This window comes from Mercenaria mercenaria, chromosome 12 (assembly GCF_021730395.1).
Source record: "Mercenaria mercenaria strain notata chromosome 12, MADL_Memer_1, whole genome shotgun sequence".
In the NCBI taxonomy this organism is placed as follows: Eukaryota; Metazoa; Mollusca; class Bivalvia; order Venerida; family Veneridae; genus Mercenaria; species Mercenaria mercenaria.
The window spans coordinates 35,295,870-35,308,407 of record NC_069372.1 but is presented as its reverse complement, the minus strand read 5'-3'; the positions used below and the strand labels follow the sequence as shown (position 1 = coordinate 35,308,407).

General features: G+C 33.2%; 1 protein-coding gene and 1 pseudogene across 1 annotated transcript; both read right to left on the bottom strand.

Moving 5' to 3' along the window:
* Positions 1-539: 539 nt before the first annotated feature.
* LOC128547535 (sphingomyelin phosphodiesterase-like) overlaps positions 540-12,538 on the bottom strand; it is a 45,650-nt pseudogene continuing 33,651 nt past the window's right edge.
* LOC123540143 (uncharacterized) lies at positions 8,945-9,463 on the bottom strand. Its single transcript, XM_045324940.2, has one exon. It carries the CDS (start codon positions 9,461-9,463, stop codon positions 8,945-8,947), a length of 519 nt encoding a protein of 172 aa, XP_045180875.2.

Here is a 12,538-nt window from a genome sequence, read left to right as displayed (position 1 = left end):
ACTTAACCCATGCCGATCAGAAATCCAAATAAAGGAGGAAAAAAATGCTCAACATCAGGTAAGGACTATGATACAATTATACCATCATGTAGGATTACGGTTGGATGTAGGATAAAATTCCAACATCATACTATTGCATCGAAAAGCATTTCAAATCTCTGATATAGCCTTATGGTCATGTTTTGACATTCCGATAGCTTGATACTAGTCTTGTAATGATTTTGCATTACAACTTACTTGATAGTTTGATAAGAGACATCTCTAGGATTTTGTAATGATTTTACATAATGTTCAAGTTATCGCATTGAGACTATACTTTGTAAGTGCTATATATTTTCAATACCAAGAGTACCAGAGATTTGACTGCAATTTCGATGCAGTAGCCTGCGGTTGGATATATGAAGGGCACAGTGGCAAAGATAAAATGAGACGTTCAAGAAAAATGATCAGTCAGAAATCAAGAATTTTGTTGTTCAAAGTGTTGAAATTTTGAAGGACCATCTATCTCAGAAGTATTGTTAAATAGTATAACACGTCTCATTTCATCTTTGCCAACGACCCTTGCTTGATCTCCGAGATGTGATAGACCATACCTGTCCACCAAGTACACATAATAAGCAAAGGCACTACCAGCATGAGTGAACATGTTTACTCACACTGGTGAATGCCAGTGTTTCTTAATGTTTCATAGGGACAGTGTACTTAGCAAACAAGCTGGCAAAGTATTGACTGCGGACAGACAGGACAGGCTACTAGACTCTTATAATACAGACAAACAACACTAAACCTTCATCTCGGAGCCTACCATTACTTTATATATTTTTAAAAAGATAACAAACTCAATGAGCAAAAGTGTGCCTCTTTTACGGGCATAGCCACTTGCACGGACAAAGTTCATCATACAAAACAATACATGCAAATATCAGAGTCTATCATTTCAGTTGTAAAACGTCTATCTCTGTTTGCATCAATCACAGCATCTGGTCTCTGCTCTAGCTATCTGTAACAGAAAAAATTATAAGACTGAATGGCATTTCAAATTTTCTAACAAAGTAATTCAATGCAAACATATGAAGCTGAAATGAAATTATGCTTGTTGAAATGAAAATTTTTTTTTTTCTCTCTCTCTCAAGAAATATGCTGAAGAAAATCTATCATTGCATCTGTAACTCACTGTTCATATTTTTTTTTTTGTGCATGACACAAAATCAAATGTAAAATGACACTTGATACTGACAGCCTCCAGTACAGAAAATATAACAAAAAGTTCAAGCATCAAGCTGAAATGGTATTGTATTTTTTTTTAATTCAATATTTGTAAAATGAATAGCTACCTGATTTTTCTTCACAAGTTGTTAGTAAAAGCCTGTCACCCATCACTTCTGTTTGAATGTACAACTTGAGACATCTTGGCCTGTGCAAATCACTGTAGTGCTCTGAAAAAACAATAAGCAAAACATTAGAAAATCTGTGCTTCTTGATAACTCATTCTGCAAAAGTGCTTATGTATTTTTACACACAATGAATGTGATAAAATTAAGTCTAGAAATATTTTCTGAACATTTCTGAAAGCTGAGCTAGTTCATATATCTTCAAACAGTGTTAGATTTTCAAGTTTTCTGCCTTACATAAATTCATTACAAAGTTTCTACAGCCTTACACTGTGATGAAGCTGAAAAGGCATTATGTCTGCTAAAATTCAATAGAGAATTTTTGTAAAATAAATACCTGCTTTTCTTTCCATAATTTACAGCTGTGGAACACACACACACACATCACTTCAGTATGCTTCACACTTCTTCAGTCTATGCTTGTAAATATTTGGCAGGCCTGGACATGTTGCTCTGAAAAAAAAAAAATAAGCAAAACATCATTCTATCATTGATTTTTTGAAGATTCATTCAGTCAAAGTACTTATTAATTTTTTATATACATAAAATGAGACAGAATCTGGTCTATAAGTATATTTAATATGTACAACTGAGCATCTAAGAAAGCTAAGCCACTTCAAAAGTTCAAATCACAATCAACATACTGAGCAGTGACAGATGAAAACATTCACCTACCTTTTTTTCAGCTCCTGTATCATGCATCCGCCTCCATCCTTGGTAATTTTTAACGGCAGTCATTCTGAGATGTATTTTCTCATAAAGTTTTTTTCCGATCCTCCATCTACAAACACAGTAAAATGATTTTATTTCAGAGAAATACTTGTGACCGTTGAAAGCCATATTGTTATTGTTATGTCCAGCTCCTAAATGACGTGAGTGATGACGTAGCGACCTTACGTGACCCTATTCTCTGAAAATGCAAAAAAAAGACGAGAAATGGTGAATGACAGGGTCATTTCAAATCAATGTTTTGAACTTATTTCTGATCGCAGAAAGATGAAAATGGTCTCATTTAAAAGCCAATACTTTTATCCTTATTGTATTAAATTTTCAGTTTCATATCTTATTTACTTTTTGCAAAATTATCGCCCAAACCTGCACCTCTGTTGTAACGGCGCGGCCATTGTTGTTTACCGTGGTGTGTCATTTTCTGAGCAAAAAATCAGGTCCTTCCCCAATTTTGTAAACTGTGACAAATTAACAGCAAATCAAGAAAGGGTTTAGCTATCGAATGAGACCAACATCATGAATTTACATTGAAAAATGAATAAGATATTAACGTTTCAAAATCACTTACTTTCGCGAGCATTTTACACAAATTTTGACAATTTTTCATGTTCAAAAATATGCTAAACCAAATGTTCCAGAATGAAATCTTTACATGCATTCAATACGCTAGCAAACAGGCTTTCTTATCCTAAAAGAGATATTTTTTACATCCATGCAATAGAAAACTACGGAGGTTGAAACTTGCAACTTTGCAAATGGCGCATTACTGTTATGTTGACAATACGGTATGTCACTTCTGAGCAAAAAATCACATATTTACACTGTTGTGTAAATTATGCCAAATTAACATCGAAACAAGAAAGGGTTTAGCTTTTGAATGAGACCAACATCATGAATTTACATTGAGAAATGAATAAGATATTTCCGTTTCAAAATCACTCATTTTCGCGATCATTTTGCATGAATTTCAACAATTTTTCATGGTAAAAAATATACATAACCAAGTGTTTCAGAACAAGATTTTTGCATGCATTTATTACGCTAGCGAACTGACTTTCTTGTCCTAAAAGAAATGTTTTTTACATCTATGCAATAGAAAACTACGAGGGTCGAAACTTGCAACTTTGCAAATGGCGCATTACTGTTATGTTGACAATACGGTATGTCACTTCTGAGCTAAAAATCACATATTTCCACACTTTTGTAAATTCTGACATTTTAACATCAAAACAAGAAAGGGTTTAGCTTTCGAATGAGACCAATATCATGAATTTACATTGAGAAATGAATAAGATATTTACGTTTCAAAATCACTCATTTTCGCGAGCATTTCACATGAATTTCAACAATTTTTCAGAGTAAAAAAAATACATAAACAAGTGTTTCAGAACAAGATTTTTGCATGCATTCATTACGCTAGCAAACAGGCTTTCTTGTCCTAAAAGAGATATTTTTTACATCCATGCGTTAACAAAATATGAGCTCCCAAAATTTGACAGAAATTGCATCATTCTGCACATATGTGACAGAGCATGAGATTTTGGGTCCAAATGCAATTTTGATCAAAAATGGGGTTTTGGGCTAATCTGACAGACTGACACGTTCTGAGTAAAAATCTTCAATTTGAGAACAAAAATCAGTCGTTGTCATGAAGATATTACCACTTTTCGGACACCATGTTTTTGTCTAACTGTATCAAAATTGAGACAGTATATCTTAATAATGACACCATATTTAAATAATATCAAGATTAAATACATGATAAATAACAAAAGCAACATGCAATTAATGGAATGTGTTTCTTTTGTCTCTTTCTTTCTGTAGTATAAAAATATTTATGTTCTAAAATCGTTTCTATAGCAACACGTTGGTTAACCTCTGTTAAACAGTCTCTTGGTGAATCTAGCAACAGATACATAGAATGTGAAATAAATACACAATTTACTTTTTCTAGTGTGCAAACAGTTTACAGACAACTGTGTTATGACATTCTTTTGAACAAGATACAGAATTATTTATTTGATATCAAATTAGACAACATCCCAAAAAACTAGGACATTAATCTTATTATTATAGACACCTTATCTATTAAACAGTAAGAAAGAAAATCAGGCAAGAAAATATAATAATTAGACTGTTATTATCAACTGTGAGTTTGCTAAAATTTTAAAAGACTTAGATATACTGATCAGTGAATCATTACCATGGCAAACGATGTGGTTTTTCTTACAAAAATACTAACATTACCATGGCAACAATGTGGTATTTTCTTACAAAAATACTAACATTTTTGGCAATTTCTTTGTAATATATTGAATATATATTGGAAGTGTTTTTCCATATATTTACATCAAAAGCTGTCTGTTTTCTTATTTAAAAGTAAGAGAGTAGACCTCATTCCATGAAAATTAATGTAATATGGTTTGAGAAATACATAATTTGCAGATACACCTCTCTCAGTTACAATTATTGCCATTTTAAGGCAGGCTTGTGTAATAACATAGTGCTTTGTTGATGCAATTATTACATATGAAAATATATTCACTAACATAATACAGCTTAACATATATAACATATAAACAAGAAAGATGTTGTTTACATATGATGATAAAAGTTAAATTAATGTTACCATGGCAACAATGCACTATTTTCTTAAAATAATAGATTTTTTGTGAAATTTTCCAGAAAGAATCAGAACATTCATTTAGCATCTGTTCAGTATACATTTGTTTTACACCACAAATGGTCAATTATTATCATTTATAAAAAACAAACATCATTTTATGTAATATAACTTGTCTTTGAGAACTACATATTTTCCTGATATGCCTACCTGCATTACAGCTCTGCCATTTTATGGCAGATTTGTGTTATAACATGTTTTGTTGATGGTTACACATAAAAGATATTTTCTTGCAGAACATAGTCTGATTAGCAGAATATAAACAAGACACATGATGTTTACATAATCAAACAAATCTAATTTAAGTCAAATTTGTGTTACCATGGCAACTCACAATGTTTTGCAAACAAATTAGCTATTTCTGCAAAGGTCATGTCATGTAAAAATATCTTTTAACACAATTATAACCATAGATTAACATGATTAATTCTTGAAATAAAATATATTATATTCAGCCAGTAACAAATATTTTCTGCTATACTGGTAGTTTTCTGCCGTTTCTGGAAAAATCCTTCCTACACTCACACTGGCAAGGCAGTTTTTATTGTAAAAATGTTTCCTCCAAAGGTTGTGCTTTAATGTCACACATGTTGTAGTTTTGAAACAACTAGGATTCATTCAATAGACATGTCTTAGTATTTCATGCATGCAGTTTTGGAAAATTTATAAGTTAAATTCTGTATTGTTAGAACAATTAGGATAGTGCTTCTCAAACAACTTCACAGCTGTCATGACATCAGAACACTACTTTAACCCAATATTTCTCACAGTTGACTAAGTTTTACATTTCTTGAAACACATTTGTAATTTGAACTAGAATCTTAATTTTTCAGGCCATGAGGCAGGAAACATGACCTTATTTGTGCAATATGGAGTTATTTGCTCATATCAGTTTTTGTGACATGCACTCTATTCCACAGGCATGATTTCAGCTGGATGATCAGTAGAACATTATTAAATCCTTCTGTTTCATTCCATTTAAATATTGATAGTTCTTTCATCACTGCAAAACAAAAATTCATCAACATTAGAACTTCATTTTAATAGGATTAGTATAATGTTACAATATAAGACTGTAAAGCACTTTTTTAAGCTTAAGAGAGTCTTTTTGTTAAAAGCTGAATGAAAGCAGATTTGATAAGTATAAACTCATCCAAGAATCTTACAGTATTCATGCAGAAAAAGTAGCTTTTCAAGAATACATAAACTAGCTAAGATTCCTACAGACTAGACATACAATTCATGCAATCAAACTTAATGTAAACACAATACTGTAGAAATAGTTTTGAAAATATGAAAAAATACATACATGATATATTCAATATTGTATTTCATTACTTATTCACTTCTTAATATATTACACATATTTTTGAATTGGTCTATAATCAAAATCATTTCTCTTAAAATGTTATGGATGAAATAGTCATTTATGTTTATGCTACTTTATGTCTTTATCTTTCTTAGAATAGCAGTATAGTAACTGTAAAAATGTATGAAGAAATTTACAAACCCCCATAAAATTCAGCTTGTTGTGTATAGACCTTCCTGGAAAATCATTTAACATGTTTAAGGTCACTGCATCAAGCCAAACAATCCTCAGTGGTTGATCTGTAAAAATGAAAAAAAAAATACTCAAAAAGGCTGAAATGCAGATCTAAAAAATGTCTGGCAGTTAGCTCAGTATATATTTAGCACAAAGACTTATATAAAAGAGTATAGGTTTGAATTCCTGGTAAGGCTTCAAAACACAATGTATCTAATGTTTATTTATTTTACAAAGTGTTTTTTAGTCACTTGCCAGAAACAGTACAATAATGGCCAAGTGAACAGTATGCAAATTTATCATGAAAAGCTTTGGAAAAAAACTGTCTCTTTCCAAGTAAAAACAATATTTATGCCTTGTAGAAGTTTTATGTATGGCCTGATTTGACATACATGTAAGAAATTAGTGGTTGAAGCTGACAATAGATGTGTTTCAACTATACCTAATCAGTCACTTTCATGGCATGGCTATATTTATAAAATGGTCAGTGCTTTAACTTTAATATGTAACTAAACATTATGACTGACTGTTGTAATTTTGTCTGGCACCAGAATCACAAGGCTTCATGTAACTGTTTTGCATACTGATTCTACCGAATACTTCTTGTAATTGTCTTGCATACAGATTCTACTGAATAAGAGTCAAACCCGATTTAAAAAAAGTTGAATTCATGGCATATTTAGTATATAAAATATAGTTCTACATATATTGACACTTGTAAATAAAATGTGAACTGCGCGAAATCTACCTCGAATCTGTCATTAGTGTCAAATTCTGGGCTATTTTTGGAAAAGATATTGGACAAAACGTCGATATAAACTCAAATATATTTTTAACACTACATATCGCTTAAATACTTACTTACCTTGAGATTCGCTAACTGTCATCCTTTATACAATCGAAATAAATCATCAAATAATTGTTTCGGTAGTTTCATTTTCCCGCGACCTTCGATGTTTACAAATGGCGCGTCGATTCAAAGGGCGATAAATTATCAATCATTTAAATTTTTAAAGAAACGCAATTGCAAAACACGGAAATGTTTATAAATGTCACTTCATTTTTTTCTTGTGGCAGGTAGAGTATTATTGAAAACAAGAAATGCATTAATTGCGCGAACACGTGGTAACGTCCATCATTTTTTGTGACGTAACTTTAATCGATGTTTTCTCAAATGACGTAACGCCGAATTTGGACCCAAAATGTCATGGTGCGTCACATATGTCGTTGCGCGAAAAAAGTCAAAATAAAGTGTTTATTCCCACTACAAACTTATCAAAGCAAGACAATGTCATTCACTGACATAAAATCCACCTACCTTTTCATTTTGTTACTTCCAAATCCTCCAAATAATTCCATAAAGCTCCAAAACTCAGAGAGAACTTTTTACTTTCATTCTGTTCAATGCAGTTGTGACTGCCACGCACTGTCAGTATGTGTACGCTGTAAATTGATGAAGAACGTCACAGTTGTTTCGCAGACTGTTCTGTTTTACTGTTATTATGGTGCTAAAAGCCTTGCACACACTAAATTATCGAAACCTTGAGTATTTTACAGGAATTTGAACATGTACAGTGTTTCAAATAAGCTGTTTTGTATCACAAATGTGCACAACGCTTTAGATCACAGAATGCAACCGTGTTTGGCAGCAAAAAAATGCATGTTCTCAGAAAATAGTCTGTTTTATTGACGGTAAAGTGTTACAGGTACATTGCTTACGCCTTGTACATTCCAAATCAAAGCTATAGCATGCAGTTGATAGGGCTTTGAAGCTGTACATTCATTGAACTGCGCTGTTTTGAGGCAAAAATGTGCACAATGTGGAATATCTTTGTAGCTCTAGGATTTGCTTGTAAATCATAAAAGAAGCAGTTCTGCTATTATATTTTGTATATAAAGACAGATAAAGTATTTCTTAATCTGAATTAAATGTTCAAATCGTAATGGGTCATTGAGACAAAGGAAAATTCATTGTTGATATAGTACACAGTTGTGCGTCGAAACTGGCATCGCTCTGACTGTGTATTAATGTCTGAGAACATATAACAGCTCTTCTGACTTTACTTTTATTGTTTTAGGGATAGTGCTACTAGAAACATTCATTATTTTTCATGTTTATTACTCAGTACTAAATACAGTTAACAGTTATTCAACAAATACATGTCTTCTATCTTGTCATGCATATACCACTCCATTTTAATGTTTTCAATGTCACAGTCATACAGTTCGCATAACCACTTCAGACTGTCCAGATCTTTCATCATGCGGACGGTCATCAATAATGTAAGCGCCATCTTTTCCTGTTTGCTTGATGCTTTATTCATCAACTTCTTCCAATTGATAACATGAGTCAATGTTTGCTTTGGAGTATAGCTTTTCTTATCTTTACAGTCTAACATATTGTTGTAATGACAACCTGTTTTTACTTTACTAAAATGGTAAGAAGCGCAAGCTGTTTATATAGTGCATTTTCCTAAATACATAAAAAATATAAATCTGGTCTCGAAACATCGCCCTGTGGTATGCCAAACTTCTCCTGAAAGAAATGAACACAGTGGGCATCGCATTGGACAAGTAAGTAAGGCGAGTCTCATGCATTCAGTTGTCATACTTTATTATGAGCACCGTTTTATTGTAATCTTTTGCAAAGTTTTTAATGTGCTCCAAGTAGATTTTCCAATTCCCTCCAGCCAAGCCGCATCCGATATTTTCTGGAAAGGCAATCGTTTGTATGTCATCGCGTTTTCCTAGTTTGTCCAAGCATTCCTTGAACCATTCCGACCTTTTCTCTGGTGTATCTTTGTACGGCGAAATTTCCTCTCTGCGAGATCGAAAGCATTTGCCGTATTCCCACTGGGCTAACAAACAAACAACGTGAAAACCCGAATTGTCTCCGTATATAGCAACATCGCCTGGCGTTCCTCTCGTTTCCACCGTGGCTAGATTTCTATTTCCTATCGATTTTCTTTTCGCATAGATATCAGCCCACGGATATTTCTTAGCTATTTGTGATGACAGGCCATGAGCTTTTACAGTCAAACAGTTCACCTGATGACAAATAGCATCCACACCTCTTATGCTAGTAATATCGCCGTGTTGATAGGAAACTGAACCCATGTTGTTTGATCTCAATGAAGGCAACACACTGCTTTTTATATACTTACGATAAGTCAATTTATGCAAAAATTATTTTTTATCTTTGGTTGAAACTTTCAACCATCCCATTCATCTCTGGTCCAATGTATATTACCGCTGTTCAAGGTTTATTCGAAGCAATAAGCGTTCACTAAAATGAACGTATACCCATAAAAATACCCCCCATTTTATAGGGGGGGGGGGGCGGGGTCTTTTTTCCAGTCATTTTTTACCTTTTTCCCGCACAAAAATCACTCTAAAACACCCTACCTGCCCACACGAAAATCCATTTCAATTCGACTTTTTTTCAAATCCCATTTTGGTAAAACTACTACTACTGTACGCTTCCGGGATGTATGTAATATATTCCTGAGTCAGAAATTAAAACTCGGCTGCGTTGTTTCATTTCAAGTTTAGGTTTTCAAATTAAGGCATGTAATATTCATGTGATGACAATACTGATAAGCATAATGAAGCCGTAGGGTCGAATATTATATTTAAGGCTATTGGCCCTATCTCCTATATCGTCCTATAGATGCATTATTCCATTGTGTGACTGTATATATGTTAACTAATATTAGATTAATAAATCTCAACACATCAAAGCAGAAGCATAGTGGTCCAGTGGTAACTATGACTTTCCAGTTGTGTCAAAATTAAAGAAAAACACAGAGTAGTAATAAAAATGTACCTGGAGGGGCTACAGTTTTATACTTACAGCTACAAAAAATGTACAAACACTAAATGTGCCTGTAAGTTTAAGGTTAATGAGTATATCATCAAGACACAGACATATTTGATAAACGAACAACATCTTTACCAACAATCTACCTGCCCATTACATGCTCTGCCCTACTTTCCGTACTATGGATACTTAACCCCTTTAAAAATGAATGTCATTTGTAAAGAAACTAGAATGTGTCTGTAGTGAAAATGTGCATTTTTGACTATTTCAAGAGCCATAACTCTGAAAATAGGGGGCTGACCCAAATGAAAAATAGGAGGTGCGCAAGTTTATACCATGATTAAGACTCATGCAAGGTTTTATGAATCTATATCAAATACTTTATGAGCAAGGCGTGTCACAAGGTGAAAATATGAATTTTTGACTATTTCAGGGGCCATAACTATGAAAATAGGGGACAGCCAGATGAATAATAGGAGGTGCGCAAGTTCATATCATGATTAAGACTCATGCAAGGTTTCATGAATCTATATCAAATACTTTTTGAGCTATCACGCTAAATAACCAGCCTAGCTTCTTAAATTAGGGGCGTCTTCTGTAAATTGCATTGTCCTTCAACTAAAATTCACTTACATCTAACGCTTAAACATCAGCGACAGATCCGTGCAGTCGCAATCGCTACCAAGAATAGTGCATGCACACTTGAACAATATCTTGCATTATAATAAATAATCACATATCTATGATATATTGTTCATTAATTTTACAGCCCTTCTGTCGCACTTGTTAGCACCCTCTGACATTACAATACAAATAAACCGTCACGTACAGACAAATGTCGCCGGTACGGTCCTACCAAAGCAACCCATGACACGTGCATACTAAAAACGATACATCAAATTAATATCTACTGATATATATTTCTGTTACCCGTGATTTCTTGGTTGAAACAGTTCGAACCAGGCGGTGTGTTGTCCGCAACGCGCTGAACATTCAGCAGAACTTCCTACCACCGACCGCACTACTTTTACAAATGGTAAAGCAGTGCTTGTATTACGCAGTTCACATTGTAATGACATCATCACTGTCAAGCATTTTCAATGTTTAACAAAGACACGACACACTAAATTGCTGACTTATTGCCTACATATCACTTTTATATTTAGATATATCACATGATATGTTTCTATAAATCTTTACAAATGTCAGGGTCGCCGTTACGTCCAGATTTCAGACCACATAGAAAACTCTTCTTGCAGTCCCCAGTGCACGTGCTGCACGTGTTCGGTGCTGATTTAGAACTGTGTCTGAAATAGAATCATTTATTAACCCAAAAAATAAACGAATTTGAGTCGATCAAACATGCCAAACATGTCGAGCTAAAAATTCATTTCCGTAATTATTACATAAATTCATTTTTGGCATCATTTTAAGAGTTCTCTTTAAGAAATTTCAACATCACATTTTTAAGTTTGATGCATAGTTTCTATTTTACAGGACAATAATCCGTGAACTATTCCATTTGTTGCAGTAGTCAAAATAATGAACTGATTTATAGAGGGAAAACATACGCAAGCATGACCATTGTGTGACAGGAATGACTATTCAGCTATATTCTTTTTAAATCTCTCTTTATCATAATTTTTACCACCTGCCCAGGACAAGATTAAAATATGTTTGAGCATTTTTTTTTTTGCATTATGCATTAAAGCGTAACTTTTTTTATCTCTACACATTTACATGTATCCATTCACCAAACCGTTGAAGTATTTTGTTTAATCCCACACTGTTCATTTTATTATAGCACTAAATTAGTTTAATCATATTTTATTGATCTCTTCAATACAAATTTACAAGACATGCATACAAAAGTCGAACTAAATTTAAGAATATTATAAATGCATGAATATACAGATTACCTATAAAAGCAAAAGGGTTGGGCCACAAGTTTTAACAACATTAGCGGGCTGGCCCTTCCCAGAACTACCACTAAATTCAAGGTAAAAGCCTACCCATTCTTATGTTGTTTTTATTTTCATAATCCTCTTATATAAGTTTTATTCATTAAAAGCGGAAGTTACGCCAGCAGGTTCTTTTAATTCTGATTTTTAATGCACTTTGCTCCAAAAACTATTTGGTTCAGCCGTCGGATGAACCTGTGTTTTTCAGTGAATTAATGTTAAAAAATACAATTCAGACTGGGAGCAAGGCCGGCCTCCAAGACGCAATATTTAAAATTCTTACCTGCAAAATGTCTGGAATAAAGTGTCGTCTGCTTTCATTTTGTATATAAGATCACTCCAGTCTTTTGGAAATAATGACGTCATTTTATACGCATCCTTAAAGAAATGTTACATTTTGTTTGGAAATAA